A 24,161-nucleotide genomic window follows, 5' to 3' on the forward strand; every position below is an offset into this window, starting at 1 on the left:
GAATGGAAAGTCTGGTGTCATTCACCAATGACTGGCGTGGTCCTCAATGCTGGAGTTGACCACCTATCCTAAGACCTCTTTAAAATTAGGGAAGTCCGAGGGCTTCCTGGGAATTTTCGGCTCGGACCGCTACTTACTACTATTTTACCGAATTGGGAGGCGGTCGAGCTCTCAGATTGCTTCGATGAACGTTCCATGAAGTGACTTGGCTCAAGGGTCCCAAGTCCCTTTGTGGTGGGACCTTTGCTGAGGCTCTCATTTTTCGATAGTGCCCGCTTAGCATTACACCAAAGGCGGGCTTTCGAAAGAGTCCAAACTCGTGTCACTACTACCGTTTCAGAAAGCTTTAGCGCTAGGAGAAGTGAGGGAAGAAGCACAACAAGGCTTCCATACAGTATGTTCGAGCGTTGGCTTCCCCTGTGGTTTGTCGAAGGCTGTATATCTCATATTAAATTAAAGTAGTGGCTTTCCTTGAGAGGTATATATAAGAATAGAACCTATATATGTTTGTTTTTTATCCCATTCTATAATATGAAAGGTTAAAATTCAACCATAAAAGTTTGATAATGATATAATTATGAAGAAAATTAATAAATTAATCGTAAAGTCAGAGAAAATTTATTATACTTGAGTATATATAGACAATAAAGGTATCTAGTATTGATCCATTAAATCAGTTATAATACAGTATAGTTAATGTTTTCGTATGTTAACATAGAAACAGATAATGTGTAATAAGAAATTTAATTTTATTACATTTATTACCCATGTTATAACCATAAAACATCAATTTCTCAACCGTTAAAAACAACGATAACTATAAAGATTCCTCACTGCGTAAAAGGATTAGGTTTATTACTTGTTCATATGAAGTAAAAACAAACAGAAAAACCCTTTATTACGTCCGTTTACCGTCTTACTTGATTACTGGTTTTCGTGCCGTATAAACAAATTTTATGAGTCTCTTGGGCACGGATAGCGCAGTTAAGTTCACTAGGGGTAGCTAATAAAACAGAATTTCAATACCGTTTTTTTATTTATTTTTATACATAGTAAATGTCAGTTTTTGTTAAATGATAAAAGTAGGTACAGTCTTGGAAATATTAAAGAAAAATATATAATTTACAACAAACGTGAACGCAGCCGTTCAACGGGTGCTTCATGGCAACCCATAATTATATACACTTAAAATTAACGATAATAAAATTAAAAAAAAAAAATAGTGGCATCGTATGGTGCAACACATCTACCATACCTCATATCGTATTTACATAGGAATAATAATTATATGAGCACTAAATATCGCCACTCGATATTTAAGAAAAGTAACGGTTCGATTTTTAAAATTGTGAAACGTTATCTGCCAATTTATAAATATTCTTTAGTATTTGTCCTAATCTATACAATTATTTATTTTTATTACCTATCTATTGTGTAGTGCCAACATTCATTACGCGACATTTGATTTCTAATAGTAATAATATGTTCATGCTGCGCGAACAACATTTCCTACGTCAATATATTTCTGTGTGATCGTGAATTATATTCTATCATAAATTCTTGATATCAACTAACACATGATCTGTTATAAAAGCTGGTTTTAATGACAATTACATAATAATAATGAAATAGTGGCAGGATTATGGTATTTCAAGTGTTGACTAGGCAAAAATGCTTCGTGAATAAAGTAATTACCAAAAACCTATCTGCTCAATTGTAATGTCCTGTCAATTCAATTTTGTTATTCCATTATACAATTTTTTTAATTTTACACATGGCAACAAAATAATTATCAGATCTGTATGATTTAACAAATTCTTATAAAAGTTTATATAACTCCCATTGAAGTTTAATCACAATCAAAACGAAATAAACTTTATTTGAATTCGGTAACGATTAAGCATTTCCAATCTCACCGTAACTGCAATTGAAACTATTATCATTTATATAAAATTTAACGGATAATGTGATCACATGATCAATGGACTTAAATTAAATGGGCGAAAGTACAGGCCATATGATAACCACACACCATCAGACATCCCAGGCATCCGATGTGACTACATCAAACAGTGTGTGACCTACCTTTATTTAAATATTACAGTTTCTTTAATCCTTATAACAATATTTATGGACAGAATTGTTTAAAACAAAACAATATTGAATATCACATAGTTTTTAGTTACATTTGGATTCTATTTAAATGAATGTCATTTGTTCTGTACTTATTTAAATGTTTTTGTTAATTAGTTGGTAAGACTAACAAGATTGTAAGTTATTTTCATTTTGCTAATTCAATTCTGATTTCTCGAGTAAACATACAAATTTCGTAAACAGTTATAAATTTTAAATCGTTATAATAAATTAAGGCAATAATTATGGTTTAGTTCAAAAGATCGATTTATCAAAAATGGCTAACGTAAAATGGCAACTTTTCTGTCAAATAAAACCCCTTATATGATACATAGGGCCTTAAAATTTAAAATTAAAAAGTTATTTACAAGAGGCCGTCGTGATCGGGACATCTCAAACGGTTCGCACAATTAACCCTAGCTATCAATTTACAATGTCTATACACGAGATGCGCTGGCGCGTGAGATGACTTGCACTGAGTTGATCAGAAATTGAGGTTCTCTGCCGGATCCGACAGATTTATGGTGAATCAGGTTTGCGAAGGACCATCTTCTAGTTGCCGAAATCTGACGAAGCCGTCCTGAGCTACCAGCATGCTACCGCCGCTCTCGTTCGGGTTTATCTCGTCTTGAGGTTGCGAGTAAGACGGTTCGTAACTACAATTCCTTGGGGCTGGTTGAGGAGTCCCCAAAGCACAAGTATAGCTCCTTTCATTAGGATCTTCGGAGAATCCGTACAAATCTGTTGATTTTGGTCTATCAGGGAATCCGTTACCTTTGCCGCGTTTCTGACTGCCACTGGAGTTGATCATCGCAGTAGAAGGAGAATTTCGACGTTGCGAGCCTCGGATCTGCGGGCAAGGCACTTCGTAACTTCTATTTGGGTTGAGAGTCTGTATACCAGAGGTATGGTAAGATGCGTTCTCTGCATTGTAGTTGCTGTACTCGTCCGGCATATGCGGCTGGTGGTAATGATGGTTCATGGAGGGATCGTACCCCATGGTCATGCAATTTTGAACGTTTTTGTTCTTGGCTCTGTGCTTCTTGCGGGGGTTGCTGTTCGTGCGTGATGAAACTCTGTCGTAAGACATATGTTTAAAGTTATGGGAGCTACGATTGGAACCTCCGTTGTAGTTTTGGTTCCGGTTGAAGTCGCTGTTGCTGCTGTATTGGATGTCGTTGTATTCGTGGTCTAAAGGATCGTCGCCCTGCAAGGACTGAATGGCGGGGTCGCAGTTAGAGTAATGGTCGTCCGAAGCCGACTCTATCCCGTTGTACCCGGCCATGCTTGGATGATGCTTAATTAAATGGTTGGTCACACCTTGTCCTGAAGCCGCATTGCTGGATTCCGTTGAACTACTGTGACCTGCGTTAGCTATGGAACTGTGTCCGGAATAATTTTCTGTTCCGGAATTATCACAGTTTCCTGCTAAAGTGTTCAGCTGGAACCTTTGATGTTCCATCACATTTCCTGCAAAACACTGTTCCGGCATCACTGGGTGATGTCCGGCGGTTTCGTACACGGGCTTCCCAGTTCTTAATGTATAGGTTTTAAGATTCGTGTTGGTGTTGCAAATAGTTGGGTAGTCAGATTCGAATTGTTCATTGCTGGAACCTGCTGTACATGGGAAGAATCCGGATATCTTTTGACCGTCAGTTTTCTCGTGTTGCAGTGATGCAACGATACCAATTTTGAGACTTATCACGCAGGAAATAAGAGCGACTACGCTAATTTCGATGAGCCGCAAGGAAAACTGATAGCCCCATTGCAGCCAGTCGAACTTTGTCATACTGACATGATTAATCCCTATGATCCCATATATCTGTAAGGTCGCCATCAGCACGAAAAGCAGCGCCGTCGCTAGATTAATGTGTATCGCTTGATACAGATTTTGAAATCCGTGGATATAATTGTGACTTTTCTTCTGAAGAACAGCTTTGAGCATTTTATATACATAGAGATAGCATAGACCCAAAACAAGGCATACTATGATAAATATTATCTGACAAGTTAGTCCTAATACCCTTTTTTCGACGCCCTGCGGGGTCCTATATATTGTATTACTATTTTCAAAGATATGCAACGTTACACATGTGAGAAGAAGTAGGCCGCCCCCGACGATGATCGTCCGAGACCTGAACAAGAAGGAGCAGCACTTGTTCCTGTAGTTGGCGCTGTTGGTGAGAAGGAACAGAATGGTGCTTGCGAACGCTATCGTCAGAAATATCTCTGGCACGTGCAGAAGGATTTCACTGATGAAGGTCGGCAAGGAATTGTTGATGTTGTACGGATCGTAGCACAGGTAGAATATCCTCATTAGGCAAACGAATACCAAAATTAAATGCAATATAATGAAGTAATACTGTGTGAATAAATGAGTGAATTTGTTGTAGCAGATGATCTTGAAGATGGAGTAAACTGCTAAAATTGTGAACATAACCGTGGCTGAGTAGATATGGACATTCCACGCGAAGGGCCACGTGGCGCCAGGCCTCTGTACCGGGCCGTTGTTTTTAGGATCCTGTTTCAATACCTTCTTATCCAAATTCACGTTCGCTAAGTTATGATATCTCTCCGTAGACATTTCTGGATCTTTCAGTTCAAAACCTATTGTTGTCGCCGGCATATAGTTTTCGTTGTTCCTACTGTCGTTTCTTTCCGATTTGTTCGTTGAGTATTGCAGATTTCTTCTCGTGTTGGTTTCTCCGTTGTGATCGATGATGAGAGGTCTGTCGATGTTCATCTCCGGGTCTAATACGGCTAGAACTGATCCTTCGGTAGACGTATCGCGACTTGAGTCACTCAAAGTCACGCTTGTGTCTTTAGTCACAAGCACGTCACTCTTGGATGTCTTCTCGGGTTGATGTTGGGGCTTCGCCGTTACTGTCCGGAGGAGTACGTCCGGAATGTCCTCCTTCCTCCCGTTGGAACCGGATAGTATTCTCGATATGGTCGGGATGTTGAGCGAATTGGGGACAAAGTCCGTAAAATTCGCCTGATCCGTTCCATGTTTGATGTCACCGTCTAAATCGTCCGGCTGTAAAACAAAACGAATTGTTTGAGAATAAGAGTTGTAAGCAAGTTTCAAGCAACAATTTAAATTCAGTTTGATCTATATACTTCGTACTCTAGTGCTGTCCAACATTTACTCGTTAAATATATTTTTTTAACTTAATTTTTTAAAGGTCTGTTCTCGTATGAAAACCTTGATTCACTTTACGTTTTAATTCGAATGTTAGCAATAAGGGTGTAGAAAAACCAACCTTATGACTTGGGGTGTTGAGCGGCTTTTTCTTCTGCGGCTCGAGTCCACTTGGTGGAGACGGCGGCGCGGGCGGTGGAGCTGGTACTTGAGGGGAGGAAGTCTCCTGGAATTGCATTAAATACTCATTTAAGTTGTTACGAACGTAACATCATTGTTATTACGGGATCAAATGTAACATTAAAATATCTTATTAGTTACGGATTAAATAGATTTGATATACAGAGTGATTGGTTGTAGATGTAAAAGCTTTGAATAGGTGAATGTACATCTCGTGTGCTGTCAATTGATGTATGGTATTCCCTATACAAAAATCAAATGATTTCAGAAATAATTAAAACGTTGATAAGTACCAAAACGTGTTTCAGAAATTCCGTCTACTATATAATAAAAATAATTGTTGTTTAATATCTGTCCCTGCTTACTGTGAATTATTCGCCCGTTGCACTATAATAGAAAAAATAAATTAATGTAACATGTATCAGAAGTGTTCACTTTATACCGGATGATTGTAAATATTAGAGGGACCGGAAAGTAATGTCGTTTCTGTTGACTTATTTTACAGAGAAACCGATTAATTTTTCACCGTTCCGGCATTGAAAATTTGTATACTAAATAGCAAAAGGTTGTTGATAACGAAGGTGAATATGTTTTTGATTAGAAATAATAACTTGTTAAAAATGTAGTCGTGTGAATTTAATTTAAAAAAGCGATATTACTTTCCGGTCCCCCTAATAGATTTTAAAACTTTGAAGCTGACAAGTGAGCTAAACATTTTCCTCTTTAAACCTTTTACACCTATAACTATTTACCTTGTCTTAATATTGTCATATAAGAAAATGATATCGTCAATTAGCATTTTTCAAATTCTTTTTAGAACAGTATAAAAGTAAAGTATTTTTTTTTTCAAAAGCTGATATATTATTTCAATGACGATACTTTTTTTATCATTGATATAAAATACATCAAAAATTATTAAAATTAATTAGTAAAAAAAAACACCAACACGCTATAGCAACAGCGAGGTTGTGTAACAAAAAAGTGAAAGAAGTTAGCAGTTGTTTATAGCATATGTTTTAGCAGCTCATCTCCATAAAGATAGAATAAGATATTGCATCCATAGATAGAAGCCTTTGACGCTTACCTGTCCGGGTGGTCTGATGGGTATCCGATCGTGCCCGGGGCCGAGGGACGGCGGAGGAATAGGTCGCCGGTTGAGATAGTTGTTTCCGTCTGTGTTTGTGCCTGCGAAATGAAAATCGATTTCCTATTATGATAATATCAAAATGGTCGGTCGTCGCGAGCTGTGCGAAGAACCTTAAAAAATGTGCATTAAATAGATAAACTGGAAAATGCTTATTTCATAGTATATTCAAGCGTTGTACTGTGTACGACCTACTGTAAAATCGAACAAGTGATCCCTTTCAATTTTTAAAACCAAAATATTTCCATAAAAAAATCGTATCTAAGCTTATACTGGGGGAAAATATAGAGATAAACACATTTTTCATATTTTAGATGTGTATAAAAACGAAGTAATTGTTTTTTAATGAAAATACTGCTAACTTTTTTTTATTCCAAAATTAATCTCACTTATCAAAATTTTAACCACCTTAATAATTTTAGTTTGACTTCAAAATTTTTGGCTTTCCAAAAATTTTATAGTAAGCACTCACCTCGTAGTGTCGGCTTATCAGCGAATGGATTCCTATACTCAGGCGGCAGCGGTGGCGTGAAGAAGGCCCGGCCTGGTGGTGCATACGACGGCACCGCCCCATTGCCGACGCCCGCCAACAGAGCCGCGCCGTGATGTTGTGGCGGTCTGTAAAAAATAACATGTTCAGACGAATTGCTATAAAGTATCTACATTCAGACAATACATGTATGTCTTATGACCTTTTACTAAAAATAGAAAACGTTATTAGACTAAAAAGTGCAAAAATTTGTATTAACCACTTGGTAAATGCGTGGACCATAGTCGACCGCCACAGATGGTCGCGGGTGGCCGAGTGTCCACTTTAGATGACATCCGGCATATGAACGCGTACAGCTAAGCATCGAATTTGTTCAATCACGAACTTTAACCGTATTTCTGCAGCTGCAGTGTTCATCATCATATCTACCGATTGACGTCCACTGCAAGGCTTACACCTCCTTCTAAGATCGCTAAGATAGCCGGTCTTGCGCTATGCATATTCAAGAACTTTCCGTAACATTAAGTATGTTGTCGGTTCAGCTAGTTGAAAGCCGACGCCGCAGGCTTGTGTTCGCCACGCGAAAACCTTTCGGCCCCAACGGTAGTCCTGCTCCGTCGCACTAATAGGTATTATTAAGTCTCAAGATAATGTTGTATATATTATTTATTCTGCATTTGTGCTGTCTTCTTGAGCACCGTATTGTCTTTATCTACAGGCAGTGGGCGAAGTTTGACAGCCAATAAGCACCGTATCTAAATGGTTAAAAAAAGCTCCAACGCCGACAGGAGCATACCTGTCAGAATTTAATAACATTGTTATTGCCACAAAGTGAGTGAGAGTGAGTGAGTGAGAGAGAAAAAAATCCTAAAGAGAAAATATGAACATGTATGACTTGGCCGGGGTGAAAAATTTACGTAGTCACGAGCCATTGTTACGTGTCATTTTTTTGGTAGTGAACATATAATACTTATGCAATTTGTTTATATATCCAGTAAGCAGACATTAACAGGTACGTCCATACCATAAGCAGTTGGTTTAGTAAGCAAGTGTAAGTGAAACAATAGTGTAAGTGTAGTCGAAGCTTGATCATCTCTGATGCCGCTCATCTAAAATCCGAATCTCCACGAGAACAAATAAAACCGGCCCAGTTTTAAGAGCACGGATTTAACGATCCTAATCCCGATTTGTTTTTTTATTACCGGCATTAATTTTACTACGCGCCAAAACAAATTTACCGCTTGTTTCCGTTATATTTTACTATCGAACTTTATTTACGTAATGCCGATTATTCTGCGTCGGTTCTCCGTTAAATTGGAAAGATTAGAGGATTGGAAAGGTTCTATTAAATATAAACTTTTAATTGTTTACAAGGTCCACTTTTATTTACAGCGTATTCTACGTAAGGAAATGGTGCCACGCCAACATCACCCACCTTAGCCACGCTCTTTTAAAAATTATATCGCAGTATTAGACTAAACTAATAATTAAGGATAAGCACAAGACAAGTTACAGTGGCGACCCTTGAAGTAGGTGGCCTCACCAATTGGTCAAATGGGGTAGCTATGCTGAGAGACAACTATGAGTTAATGTTTTCGTAATGTTAATACACTATATGTGACCAAATTGCAGGCAGGCATGAGGATTGAGTTTGCTGTGTTTGCTGATTTACGTAGATACAGGAGTGAAGAAAAACATAAGATTCTTCTCCGTTGTTTGAGTTATAAACTTTGTATATATAGAACAGGGGATAAGTGCTTTTCTTCATAAATTCGGTAAATTTGAAACACGCTATGCCTTTTCTCGTATATTTTATTTCGCAATACTCCTGTTTTTAAAAATAACGTAACGCCTGACAACACTACTATTGTGTCCGTACAGACAAATGATACGTAGAAACTTCCCAAAGCCGGATAATTAAAAAATCCTCGTACCTGTACTAAAACTGGAACAAATCTGGACCAGCACAAACTATACAACAGAAGTAGGCCGTTGGAACAATATGACTTTTCAAACTGGACTTTTATCCCATACTGAATTACATTTTCAAAATTTAATGTCGGTTATATTGCTAAACATTAATACCAGATGTAAAACTAGTTAAGAAATATCAGGCAATGTTAACAGGACACATTTTTATACCTAGGTTATTTATATTACACTAAATATATGAAATATAGTATAAGTATATAAAAGTGTGACAAATGTCATCTATATAAAGAATAGATGGTATGCACACAAATTAAAAAAAGATTGTATAATATTAAGCTGTAAGGTTTCCATTCGAGTTATAGAAAGCAAGTAAATGCTAAAATAACATAAAATACAGAAATATTGACATGGCATAAGAACCAGTCGCTTAGACAGTAATATAAGAAGTAAAAATAGAAATAAGATAGATATTGTAAACAAAACCAAAAATCTGAACAAGTTATTACCTTATATAAAAAGACTGCCATAGGTAGGGGTTAAACGTGGCAAAAAAATATTTAATGAGGAATGAGGAGATCAGCGAAAGAACTAATCGTAGCCTGTCTCAATTGGCAGTGGACGAACTGGCGCAACAGTGGGCTGTTGGAGCCGAAACATTCTTCAGTGGCGACTACGATCCTGTAGATGCGGTGTAGGAAGGCTCTATGCTATCTAGTTGGACCGACGACATAATCAATCGTAATAAATAATCAAAGTCGCAGCAAGTTGCTGAATGCAGGCAGTATAAGACCAGTCTTCGTGGCGCTCTTTAGGAGAGGTTGCCTTACAATAGGCACCTATTCGCCGTCATAATGATGATAAGAAATTGAATTTATTCGAATGTACCCGACATTCGAATTGAAGAAGGCTATCAGTGTCCAGGTTTAACTTTATTCCGAGAAGTGGTAATTGTATTGACACGTGCATTAACTTTAATTATAGCCAGTCCGTATACCCAGTATTTTTTGACGAAAAAGATTCATTAAAATGCGGCTAACGTTGCGAATGTAAGGCGTGCGTGGCGAGGCGGCGGGCGTTTTGCCAATTTTTCTTATTTCCATACACGCGGCGCAATGGACGGTGAGCCGCGGGTTAGAAGTCGCGACGGCCGGTGCCAGGGCCATTTTAAACTGAACACCAAATACCATAAGGCGTTGACCTTACGCCTCAAATATATCGCGAAAATCTGTGAGAATTTAAAACGGAGACGGAATTTTAAATTCAAAGTACGTCTCTGTTGTGGTACGGTTATTGCGATGTCGCGCGAATTTGCACTTTATTGAAATGGAACGATATTCGTCCTTGTGCGGTTTAGCCGGGTGACGATTTATTGGAGAAAATTAACTCACGTATGTACATATTTCAACATGGCATCGCGCGGGCTGGGCTCGGGGAATTGGAATTGAAATGTCCCGGCCCGCGGGGCACCGGTTAATGAGCGTATTCACGGTTATTTCGGCTATTTAATGTCGTGGCGCCCGTGTCTGTGACCTAACAAGCCTTACTGTTTGAGTGATTTTGCGCAACAATTCGTATTATTAACACTCAATTCGCTGGATCGAATTACCCAAGACTTTACATGAATGTATCCGTGTATTAACCGTGTGATATTTTTATTATTCTAATAACTAAAAACTGATATGTTCCTTAATATTCAAAGTTTATTTTTAATATTCTTAAGATTAAATATTTTGAGTTCCTAATAATGAATATATTTCTAGGTAATTGGTTAAACATGTCGTAGTACTTTTACACCTGAGCTGTGTGGTGTTTAGATATATAAGTGCAGTAAGTTTTTCCAGAAAGCATCAATGTTCTTAAAAGTAGGACCATAATACTATTGTAAAACACGTTGGTACCAGCATTCTGCCTGCATATATTCTACCAGTAATGTTCGTAAACGCAAGTAAACGATTAGATAGACGTCATATTGTTTATTATATATTTAGTACAATTTTTTATATACACACAAACATATGAACATTATCCCATAAATTCATAATATTTTATTATGTTTACATTAACATCATAGTTATAAATCGGGTTTATTCAGTCACTAAAAAAATAATACGAGTCATTTGAACACTTGATATTATATAAAACTTTAAAAGTTTTCTAGTTCGCAAAGTCGGAAACAGAATTCAACCGCCTCCAGAAGCACCGAGCTTTTAAACATGGCGCGGGAAAGCTCGTCGACGTTAATTTAATAAAAATACGCATTAGGGTAACCTAAACTACATTTTAAATGCAAATTTAATAATTCACGTAACCCGCTGCGAAAGGGGCGGAACTGTGGCGGCAAACATTTCGGTTAATTAAAACCATTGGCCCGGAATATTATTTTGAAATAAAAATAAATAAAACTTACTGATACTGGACTTTACTTTGTACACTTTATATTTTAAGCATTAGTTAAGTGTCGAAATTATTATGTACGTAAATCGTAAAATAACAAAGAAACGTTGTGGTGTTGTAAATCATTATTGTAATATAGAAAAGTAAATATAATTTAGGTTAAGTATATATAAGGAATATTTATGCAAATAACAATAAGCAAAACATTTATTTTTCCTGTTTATTTACAATTGGTCTCGGGCTATAATCAGATTTGTCCTGTGGTGGAGATACGATACTTCACCATCTGACACCAAATTTTTGTATGTCATGGCGTTTCAGTCATTTAGTGTAGTCAGCTACTTGCTAATGTGGTAGGTAAGTCATTCAGGTGGTTTTCCAGTCGCTGTATTACTCTCTGCAACATTTAACTACCTTTTAACAGTTCCTATGTTCAGTGCTTCAGATCTCTGGGTTGGTAATAGGCAAGACATTGTAAATTACGTTTTATTTAGAGTTTAGGGTACAAAAATAGAAAATAGTGCTAAATATAAGATGTAAATAGAAATAAAATCAAAAGTCACTTAGTCTTTGTGTCAGTGGGAAAGAATTTAACTATAAAAAATACATTCAGACACTACTAAAGCAATCGCTAAGAAATTAAAATAGGATGATTTAAAATAGGTTTAAAACGTTTAAGGTGAATTATGGCCAAATTGCTGTAAACTAATATACGGTACAACTTATCCAAAATTAATGTTCTCAGAAATAATCAATACCGTAATGATAATACAGTAAGAAAAGACATTTTAATTTTGGATTAATATATATTAAAATTAATTATTGCTTACTACATATCGCAGAAGACTTTGCTAAGTATTCCCAAAAATTATTGACCTGTCGCAATCCATTTGAAAAAATAGATTAATGTAACATATTTTAAAGTAATCAATTTATACAGACAGATCGGAAATAGACGACAAAAGTTTTTAAGGGGCGAAGATATCGCTACATTATTGAAGGTTACACGATTATTTGTAAATATTATGACAGAATTTAAAAGAACGATGTATTACTTAAAACATTAAAAGAGCTTAAGATAAAGATCGACATATATTCATTTGACATCGGATACAATGTGTTCTTGTCAACTCGAAGGTATAAAAAACCTGTTCATTTATATTTTGAGTAAAAATGAAAAAATGCGACAAAAACTAAAGTTTACATCGAGTAACTGCATTATGTATCGAGGGGCATTTTAAAAACAGAACGGCATAAAATGAAATGGAAATTTTATAGAAAAAAAAACTTATTGAAACGAGTAAAGTGAAACAATCTTACTTATTGGAAAAAGCAGCACTGACCCGCTTTATTTTAAAATAAACAAAACATTGAAAAAGCCAATCGCACTGCAATCGGTTGCAGTGGTCAAGAAACAAGTTCCATACGAGCGAAATGAAAAATCTATATACAATGCGACCGGTCGCCCCGTCGGGATGTGCGCTCAATAAAAACATAAATAAAACAAGAAGCGATCCGCGGAACAATACGAGCGCAGTTTTGCAAAACAATAGCGGTTTAGATTAATGGCCGTCTCTCGGAAAGTGCGCCGCGCTCGGGGAATACTTCGCAAAATATCCGAGCCGCTGTGATAGGTCATAAGCGGAAGCGATTTCCGACACTACTACTACCAATGGTACTTTTTTATGGCCGAAAACGTTATTAATATTCGACACGTCCAGCTAATAATAAGTTATTGTTTTCAACAAGCTTAATAATTAACAACAAATTTAATATAGACTTACGCTTGGTATTGTTTAATACACATATGTGTAATATACAAAACATTATTAAAGTAAAATACATGGTTAATTTTGGCAGTAGAAATTTCGAAACAGGTATCATTTCAATTGTCATTTCATTATCATCATCGTATCAGCTAATAGACGCCCACTGCTAATCATGGGGTGGTCGATGCTTAGCAGATCGCTACAGTGGTCGGTTTTGCGCTGTCCGCTTTAAGCGACTTCCCGCAGCCTTAACTGGCTATGTCGTCGACACAAAATAAGTGTATAGAACCTTATTTCTTATATTTAAAATATTTCTATATTTGGTTGTCATTGTAAAAATTTATTATCCAAAAACTTTAAGTCAAAAACGGCAATCATCTTAGCTAATGCCTCGCGAGTCTCTTGTGACCTGTACCGCAGCCCACATTAAGGATTTGTTCATTTTGACAGCGGCGAATTAATCTTTCAATCATGCTTAGGGCGGGATTTAAAAACTCTCGTATCACCAAAATCCGACGAATCTGCTTACGATTTCCATGTGACGAAAATATATGACTTCGCCTATTGTCCCTTTTTTACGCATTAAAGCAATTGCTTATATATGGTTGGAATATTTTATCTATTTATATAAATAAATGAGAAACTCGGCATGGATATCGCTGCGACTATCAGTATTACTTTAGAGATTTAATACTAAGATCTCAGTATAGTTATTATCTTATGTTAGGTTCAGGCCACTTGTTTCAATCAACACGTATATATATGCCGACAAATGACCTACAAATTGACAATCTTCAAGCTTTTACGCCTAAAACCGACCATCCTGTATATGATGAAAAAGTATGCTAAAACACTTATCACAATTATTTACTTTGTCCCTGTCCCTGTCTCACACACAATAGAGGTGAACGAGGGGCCCTAAAACGAGGCTATAAAAAACCCATCATTATAAAGACGCGAGCATAATTAGTTCGCACGGGCCAGGGCACATGCATGTCACTTTGAATTCGAATAAGTTAGTTTTTTTTTTCTTATAATACGCTCTACAAGTTGCATTACGGTAATCCTTATTACTAACTCAAATAAAGCACTAAATTGTCTTAATATAGTTATTAACAAAATGACCGACAATTAGAGTGAAATTGCATCCAAAATTCACGGCTCGTATAACGAAGTCTAACTCAATTTGCAAAGCTCAAAATCGAGATCAGAAGTCGCAAATTCCCAAAGACACACGGGATAGTGGAATATTCCGAGTGCCGGAATTTGACGACCAGAAATTGGATCCGATTCATTCGTCCGTACGATTTCATATCGGTCACGTCAACCGAGACGGGCGACGTGCGTCCAGCTAGCTCCGCGTCAAGTCGCCTATTCGAGAGTTCAAAGATTTGATCCTATACTAAAAATAGCCGGTCAATACTTGTTCCGTGACTAGGGAATAGTGTTCTACTTCTTTGTTGGGGAAGTGGAAATTTTTCTGAAATGCTCAAGCAGCAGAAAAATTGCTTGCAATGCAGAAACGTTCAACTTTTGAGCTATTTGTAGGTGGAAAAAATGTATTTAAAATTTTAAGCTATATTTCCTTAACGGTCAAAAAATGTTTAACATTTACAACTCAAAGATAAAAAATAAAATTATTGTCGTATGCAACCAGCCTCAGAAGGTACGTACAAAGTTATATGTACCTTATTTTTCTACTGTCGGATATTCAAACACGCTGACCCATTTGGTGGATGTCATTGACAAAAGGCCAAAATTATTATTGCTCACCTTTTATGAGCAGAAGCGATGTATAACTCACACAGTGTAGTTTTTGATTCGATTCCCGGAAAACAAACTGACATAATTAACATTTTATGAATTAATTATAAAGGATTGCCACTGTACACACACAAGTTTCCAGAGGATGGGCAGCAGCGTCCTCTGAGTACCACAATAAAAAAACTGAAATCGCCAACTTGCCTGCCAAGCGTTGCGATTATGGTATTATCCCCCATAGATATCTATGGTATATGCTTCCTTTCTGTGCCTTGCAGTAGGCGTCTATAGGCTGAAACGAAGATACTCCATTTACAGGAAAAAAAAATCGCGTAAAATGACTTCCTAATTTAAATGTATTTAAAGAATGATAAAACTGAAATAAATTCATTCCCAAATTGATTTGAAATTTGTAAAATTTATTATAAAATATAAAATCTGTATTGTGTTTGTTGTGGACTCTTCCCAGAAGATGCGTTTGAAACTCACGTGGTTTCAGTTGATGGACGTTGTTATAAAGTTGATGAATATACACATCTGTAAAAGTGATCTAAAACACTCGACTACAGACTATAGTTCGTTGGTCACCGGTGATCAACATAGATCAGCTTAGTTAGACTGACTTGACGTTCAGACTATTTTTTTTTTTGGGATCTTAAATTATAGCGCCTTTGGATTATTGGCCTTTGGCGCCCTCTTATCAAGTATTATCACTTGAAGGAAGCCTGTGCTCAATTTGTTTCTAGTTTTTTAAAACACGGGTCTCCTTTGGATTACTTACTACATATAAAAGTGATCACTATAAATAAATCCAATGAAAAAAATGTAAATAAAATTCAGCTGATAAAACGTGATACTTTAGAAAGAACAACAATAACGTGTTGACAAATAACGTTTCCTCGTGTTAAAATGAACGATTCTTTAGCGCGCGGCTTCTGGAAACTTGAAATATTTGGCATAATCTGAATTTGCGAGGAGATTTACAGCTCGAGGTTTCGCCTTACTAAGGTTATAGAAATCAATCGAGCTGCCTTAAAGCTTCCTACAATTGTAGAATAGTCTACATTGTCACTTGATAGTGGTTTAGAAATACGCTTTTATATATTCATAACATCAAATGAAATCGACCACTCGTATTTTGATAACATTCGTAAGTAGTTTTATTTATTGAAAATATCAACTAATTATACTAATAATAAACTATGATATATTCGTGAACATTCTCCTACTTTAGCAGTGAATTATAATATTAAAATACATTTAAATGCAGATGTGTAAGCAGGATGTATGTTTCCATGATACAAATAATATTTATATGTTAATATGTGGGTGGGGTATGCTTGAACTTTGTGTGTTATGTATGTAATATTGCACAAAATTTTGTAACCCAATTTTACTATAGGAGTCAATTTTGTTATTTTTGGCAGAAAATATTTTAAAAATTTTTGTATTTTCTACGACTAAACATATTTAATTAACTAATGCATGTATTGTAGGGAAGCGGTAGAGAACTGAGACTTACAATAGTAAATCACGGGTTCGATTTCCGGGATATAGCCTTATACATAATTTGCACTTTGCTTACTAATTATAAAGGATTGCCACTGCTCTCAAATAAGTTTCTAGAAGATGGGCAGCTAAGTTCTTTGCGTACCATAATACCTCACTAAGGTCGCAAAACCGCCTGTCAAGCGTGGCGAATATGGTATATTCCTCCACAGATAACTTGGGGAAGGGCCTACGCTTTGCAGTGAAACGAGAATTTGTAGACAACAATGAACAACAAAGAAGAAAGAAGAAGAAGCAACAAAGCAACAGACAGTTCTTAATTTACTAAGCATATAATTTAACGTATTTGTATAGTAAACGAGGTATGTTATGACATCATCACGTCAGTTGATAGACGTTCACTGTCTTGCGGTGCTCGCATCCTGCGACTTTTCTCGACCTTGACTATGTCGTTGGCCCACCAAGTGTGGTCGTAACCAAGCGGCATCTACCAACTCATAGTAACCACCGGGGAATCTTTAAGTTCAATAATATTATTGGAGTTTACTTTATAACTAAGCTTTCTTGAATTTGAATTAATAGTTAAAACAGGACGAAATTCTTAAACCGTTTTTTTTTTAAAAAGGGTGCAGAGATCGTATAGTAGAAAAGTTTATCTATGTACCACTATACGTCAAAAAGAAAATGTGAATAATTAAAATTCGTAATAAATTCACACAAATATATTTCAACGCGACTCATCTCTTGGATTTCGGCGTGAAAACCCCTAGACGCTAGACACCGAGTGTGATTTATAGTTTTCCCAACTGTAACTACTCGAGCACGTGAGACGTGATATCTTTTTGCATTAATCATGCACCGTGTCCGATTACATGCATGCACCGTGTGGATGTCGCCGTGTGCGGTGGTAATGTATTTATTTACATTAATTTGCAATTAAGTACTAGATAGTTTCCATAAATCAACGTCAAGTTGATATCTGGTAATATATTAGATAGCAAACCCAAAAAAAAAATTAACGTAAAATTTTAGAACTTTGAAGGGAAGACGAAGGAAGTGAGGCGATGTATGGAAGGAAAGTATAGAAAGGAATGAAAGATATTGTGAAGGAAATTAGAGGAAAGAATGAAAGACATTGAGGAGGACGAAAGATAAGTAATAGAAAGAAAAAAAATGTAATTAAGGACCCTGTCCACCCATGATAGGGGTTGAAAGAAAGAACCAAAAGACGGAGCCATTAAAATAAAAAAGAAAAAAGTCTACATGTAGTAAAATTTATGAGTATAGTACATTAAGTTGAATTATTGTGTCGTTTACAGAATAATTATTCACGGTTACAAGAAATTGAAAAAAAATATGTAATAATAGAATCACGCATAGAATTTATTTAATTTTTGGCCAAATAAACTAATAATACGTGGTCTATATTTTTAAGTAATTTACTTGGGTCAGCCACTATATATCGACCCTATCATTCGATTTCGGATTAACGTTGATTTATAAGACATCTATATATCAATCTCTAGAATCGACATCGACTTATTGATACGAATCACCTACTTCAGATTTACTTAGACTGTGAAGTTAGATAACTTTTAAACTATACCTAACTTTATACCCAAAACTGACCAAATATTGTCTTGACGCTTAGGGTTTTATAATTCAAAAACCTAAGCTGTGTTCAATCCCATCTCTTTCCTGGTCTCGTTGGGCAACCATGAGCTTGATAATGAGGCACGAAATGGTGTCTCTATTATACTTGATGGTTATATCCGGCATATTGGACGTAGAACTTTGGCTTAAGGCAATGGCGGATATTGGACGAGAAGATGTTTGATTGCGGAGATACGTAGTCAAACAAAAGTAGCCAAGATAACCCAGCGGATTGGTAAGTTGAAATGGCAGGGGCAGACCACATAGCGCGCAGTACAGAACGCCTTTAGGGCTTTAAGGTTTAAGTTCACGGAGAAGTGATCATAGACCGGTAAGTTCAGCGTAGCGTTTCAAATAGGTCCAATTGTAAATCTATGAAAGAGGTTTATATCCAGTAATGGATGTCCTACGGCTTATTGATAATGATGAAATGTATTTTAAAAAAGAATTACTCACATCTAGATACAACTACCCCAATATACGGATATTTCCGAGTAAATCTGTATTATGTTCCATATCCAAACATTCATGTATCTCGAATTGCCTTCGTAAATATTTGTACTCGATTAAGCAGTTCCAATATCACACTAGTGATGTAGTCTGGAATATGAATCGATATAAAACTGTTTAACGTCACTAAAACTATCGATTAATATAACTGGGCGGCAGTCCGAGATGATTATGTAAATGTTTGTCAACGTAGAGCAACGCTGTTCCCGCGAGCGGTACAAACAATTCTTGTAACTATATCTTTAATTAAATCGGTCGCCTCTCGATTTTGATTCTTTATTTGACTTTACAACTAAGACATGGGATACAAGAAACTGATATAGATGGTACAGAAACTTCTCTTATCTTCTAGAACTATTTTTGCCTGTAAGACATTTTTAATTGGTGACCTCTTAATTTTATAATGAACAATACACACCGCCGAAAACGGAACAGACGGAAACAAAGTGTCCGACAAATTTTCTAAATACGGATTATAATCTTTTTGGTTAGGGTTACTACGCAAGGAGAAGAAGCTCTGTAATGACGCGAATATCTTAAAGTATATGTCATATATGAAACGTTCTTAACCTTAAAAAAATGTTTTTACTTTCTTTTTTCGATAACAAATGATTTTATTACTAGGACTTGTACGCCTTCTTCTACTTCTTTTCTACGCGTCAACTACAATGCAAGGCCCCCCGCTAAGATCCTCACAATGACCTTTAATGCGCTGCCTGCATCCAGCGTCATCGTAAAGAATATATAGTTGTCGTTAGTCCACCAAGTGGGGGGGGGGGGCATCTACGCCGCGTCTTCTGGCTCGTGGTGGAATCTTTGGAGTCTAACAGCCATACGTTGCACGAGCGGTGTGCCTCGCCCAGTCACTTCAGACAAGCAATTCTTTGAGCAACGTCGGTGACCTTATTTTTTCGGAAACTCCAAGGATAACTCTCCCTCTATTCCACTCTGGGTGACCTTGAGCCTTCTTATAAGGTTCATTGTAAGAGATCACGCCTCGGATGCGTTAGTCGTCACTGACAATACCCACTGGTAAAAGATCATCATCTTCAGGAATTGCGGTAGTTTAGACGAGATGTTCCGGAACTTTCCCAACGCTCCCCATGCGAATTGGATTCTGCGAATATACGTCTAATGAAGAACATATTTCATGACAAGGAAAAACTGAAAATAACCCAGGCAGCAAACAGAAACGATACACAAAAGCACATAAAGCGCTTTCTGCTGTATTCGATCTTTTACAACTTTTTTAGTACAGGAACGAAATGATTTGTCTCATTGCAACAAAAAATGTCTGTATCCTTACCATTGGAGCGCTACAACCTGGCGACGGGATATTTAATTATTTAAGCCCGTATTGTCAAAGAATGCACCCGGAAAGGACGTAATGAGCGACTTACTGTGTGCCTGAGGCGTTCGTACGTGAACAACCTTACTGGTTCGTTTAAAAATGACGCTTGAAAATCTCTCAAGGGCACAGACGGGACTGCATGAAAAAAGGCGTAGACAGAGTTCATGTCTCCCATAAAAAAACAAACAGGACTCTTTGTTTTAACGAAAAAAAATGTAAACGATATGTCTGCAACGCACGGTTGAAGTGTCGCTTTTGTGCTTGACTCTCATACTTTTTCTGTAACACTTGTGCGCCGTAAAAATAAAAAAATATATATTACTTATTCAAAAACGGAATGAAAAATAGCATTAAAGGATAACAACGGGAATGTCCGATAAAAACCTTTGATAAAAAAAAGTAATGGCCGCTAATGTCTCTTTACATAATACTGGCTGAACGCCCAATCGTTAAAACAATTCAAACACTGTTCGAAAAAAAAATGCAAATCTGACAAATTCTCGCGTCACAAATTCAATTCGACGATAAACAACGCCGGCGTCGGTCGGCCATCGAGCGCTCCCGAAACTTTTCCTGACAATCGAAACGCCAACTTTGTTTTTATTCAAATCACAGCTTACATAATGAATAAGCGGGATATTTTTATATGGGGCGCGGAAATACAGACAATTGTGTTTTTTCCGTTATACCAACTGAGTACTCCTCGAGGACGTAATTATTTTCTATTTCGATTTGTTTATGTGACACGTTTTATTACTTACACCGAATTACAATCAATTTAATACTCGTATCGACGGTAAATATTATTTACTCAAATTCCTCAAATGGCCTATTTGCAAATATTATTATATAAATGAAGAATTTTTTTAAATAATGCAACTGTATTTTTATTAAATATTGTATTTTAATTTCAATACGTGAGACAAACTAGTTATTTATATGAGACACAATGAACGACAATACGTTAAATGGGTGAATTTATAACACGTTTATTAATTGTTAATTATTTTATGAAAAACGTACCTATATAGCATATGCAAAGTAGTAACAATAAGGGCACATGAACTTCAGAGTTATATATTTATGTCTACATTTTTGCAGCGTACGGGATGATGAAAGAGGAAATATTACTCGGTTTATATTGCTCTACGGACGTCTTAAGTTTCTAGTGAATGCGGCAGGTCTAATGTAGTTTGGCGCGTTTCACCTTTCGTGTTTTGGTCCCAAAAGAAATTTTCACTAGCGGTGATATCCTTTTTTTTTGGTTAGACTTGACACTGCTGCCCAGGTGGCATTTGCAGTATAGGCGGGTTCGAGGTGGCAGGACCCAGAAGGCACCTAGCCTCTTTTAAGGTAGCGAATATTGTGAGCTTCCAAAAGAGCCACGGCTCGGGCCGATATATACTTCTATTTAATAGGATTGGGAGGCCGCCGAGTTTACATAGACACCACAGCGTGATCTAGACTCAAGGGCCCTCACTGGGAGCCCCTTAAGGGGCTGTCACTCAATTGATAATACCCTACTTATTATTTTATTCAGTGACGTAACACCACTTTTTTAAGAAATACTAATCAATCGATAATCCTACTTGATTTATATTGCTTGGGTTCAAGCTACGAAATCTATTTGCGATATTGATAAAATGTATAATCTAAAAATTAAATACCTCGTCCTGATCTTTTTTTATCAGAAACCTAGCTCCCGCCATAAACTACGAACTAATATCAAAATTTATTAGCCTATCGCAGTATCATCATCATTTCAGCTGTAAAACATCCACTGTTAGATAGGCCTCCTTCATAGACTTTCAAGGTCTTTATAGGTCTTCTGTCTGCCTTTTAATATTTTCCTCACAATTTTTTCATTTCCGAGATTCTTTCTCGTGTTTTAATGAAAATTGGAAAATTATGTTAGTTGAATTGAAAGACCCGTATTAGAGTTCTGCGTTTATTTACTATAATGAATTTTTTTTTGCTTAATATTGCTACGAAATATTTAACTGTTTTTTTTACCATAATACTAAAAAAATATCGAACCTTTACGGTTTCAGATATTTCTTATAATGTAATGGTATAGCACGATCTTTGAATGGGTTTACAACTATTTAGTATTACTATTTGTCTGAGTCAATGACTTAAAAAATGTGCTTTTAAGAAATCGCATTCTCCTAATAAGTGCAAATACTGATTCTCTTTCTAATGCGTGGGGTATAAAGATAATGGACGTCTCGTCTTGTTTATTTCTCAAGTTAAAAGTGTTTACGACTTTCTCGAGTACATTTTATAAAATTATTTCGAATACGCTTCATTCACTGCTTTGTTTCTCGCGTTTATTAAAATCTGGTAGATGAGAATTTCAAAAACAGTTGTTTGCGTATCGTTTTACTATTGTTAATGAGCTGTCTTATTACTTAGAAGTTACATTGACTTGACATTGAGATTATATTGTAATAAATTCTATATTATGTGCTAGTCGTAAGCAAATTATGTAATCTTTATCTATGTGTAAGTAAAAAATAAATCATAAAATGTCTTGCTAAGCACCAATCAGTGCAAATGGTATGAAATACTTTAATTTTATTACCACGTTGATTTCTATATTGCAAGTAACTATTTGCCCTTAAGTATGCATCTAGTTACTATATTCTTTTGTAAATAAATATACATAAATAAGCTAATTTACTATGTAATGTATGTTTGTAGAGATCTACGAATAAATAACAGACAACTAGTGTTGTGAGATAGTAGTGGAGGTGTGGCAAAAAGTCAGAAGAGATTGACAGTAAGTCGAAAGAGAAACGAAAAGAAGACAAAAGGCTAGAAAGTAAAGTTTTTATCGCAGCGGGCCGGTTTACTCCTTTTACGGCGGGACGTATTTAATTGCGCGGAAGGGATCAAACTTTTACGCGGCGCACAAACGGCATTAAGTTTAAGGAGTCTCCTAACTCGAGTTTACGATAATGATTTAATTTATGCTCGAAATTAAGCAGCGCTCCGAGATTCGCCGTGTTGTTTCAGGGTTTAGTTTGAGACTCGCCTTAACTGCCTCTTGTAATTAGTAAAAATTAATTTCGAAGAACGGGCGGGCGTCGTTCGTTAGCGAGTGTTGTGGAGCCGAATTAATGAGTTCACTTCTGGCGTCATTAAGGCGTCACGACGTACGTGTTAGCGACAATAAAGACAAGTGAAAATAACCATTATTCGACAATGTTAATCACACTACAGTAACGCTTATTACAATTTAACTTATACATAGGAAAACCACCTTCAAGTTGGACAAATGGCATAGTTAAAGTCGTTGGTAAACGCTGAATTCAGGCTGCTTCTAATTTGTGTGTGTTTGTGAAAATGTGTATATGTGTAGGGTAGAAGAGCTTGCGAAACTCACCTCGGCTTGTGATAGGTCGGATTGCTGTTAGTCTTGAGTATGTCGGCATTGGGGACGGACGTCGGCAGCGCGTGCTCTCTCTCCAATTCGCTCTCATAGCTCTCCAGCGGTACGTGCTTGCCGGGAAGCGGGTCCGCTGTAACAAACACGAAACAATTGTAATACATTTGTATAAAATATATACTTTTAGATTTGTCCTTGTAAAACCAATATATAAATAGTCGTTTAAGAAATTTTATTTGTGTAATTAAACTGTAAATAATAAAATTTCACGTATTCATTCTAAAATTTATTTTTTAGCATATAACAGATTTGATAATATTAATATTAATAATAACATCTTTATTTACTATAACATAGGTTGAAAAACGTAGGCTGTTTGGTTCGTTCACCGCATGGTCTATCGCAAAATAATTAGTGCTGATACACATATTTTTTATTATTATACTTTTACATGCCATCATCATCTTATCAGGCGATAGACCCCAACCACAAGGCCTGTGCTTCCCTGAAAGATCACCAGCATGACATCAAGCGAGTTACGCGATCGCGAATTAACACGTATCTTATGGCCATTTTTTTTAAATATATACTGTCCATACTCAAACGAAAAATTTCTTTGGGTTTCGTATTATGTCTCTGCTAAGAAACACGTTCTAAACATTCATTATTAATTGTAGAAAATAAATAGAAATAAATGGCTTTTTTAAAAATGTTTGCCGATCACAGTACAAGGATATAACAATAATTATTACAAAAAAACATTGAATATATATACCTTATACATACATAAATAAATATATAT

General features: G+C 36.2%; 1 protein-coding gene across 3 annotated transcripts in view; it reads right to left on the reverse strand.

The window, feature by feature from the left end:
• Positions 1-1,023: 1,023 nt before the first annotated feature.
• LOC137925170 (uncharacterized) overlaps positions 1,024-24,161 on the reverse strand; it is a 612,469-nt gene continuing 589,331 nt past the window's right edge. For all 3 annotated transcript variants that reach the window (XM_068768558.1, XM_068768557.1, XM_068768559.1), the window contains 5 exons: positions 23,357-23,492; positions 7,072-7,217; positions 6,540-6,640; positions 5,397-5,501; positions 1,024-5,170 (listed from right to left, as the gene is read on the reverse strand). In XM_068768558.1, coding sequence (XP_068624659.1) covers positions 2,663-5,170; positions 5,397-5,501; positions 6,540-6,640; positions 7,072-7,217; positions 23,357-23,492 — 2,996 coding nt within the window. In that variant the 3' untranslated portion in view covers positions 1,024-2,662. The remainder of the gene's footprint in view (positions 5,171-5,396; positions 5,502-6,539; positions 6,641-7,071; positions 7,218-23,356; positions 23,493-24,161) is intronic.

This window comes from Battus philenor, unplaced genomic scaffold (genome assembly GCF_028537555.1).
Source record: "Battus philenor isolate CCGP_79_NKW_IND1 unplaced genomic scaffold, ilBatPhil1.0.hap1 SCAF_26, whole genome shotgun sequence".
Classification (NCBI taxonomy): Eukaryota; Metazoa; Arthropoda; class Insecta; order Lepidoptera; family Papilionidae; genus Battus; species Battus philenor.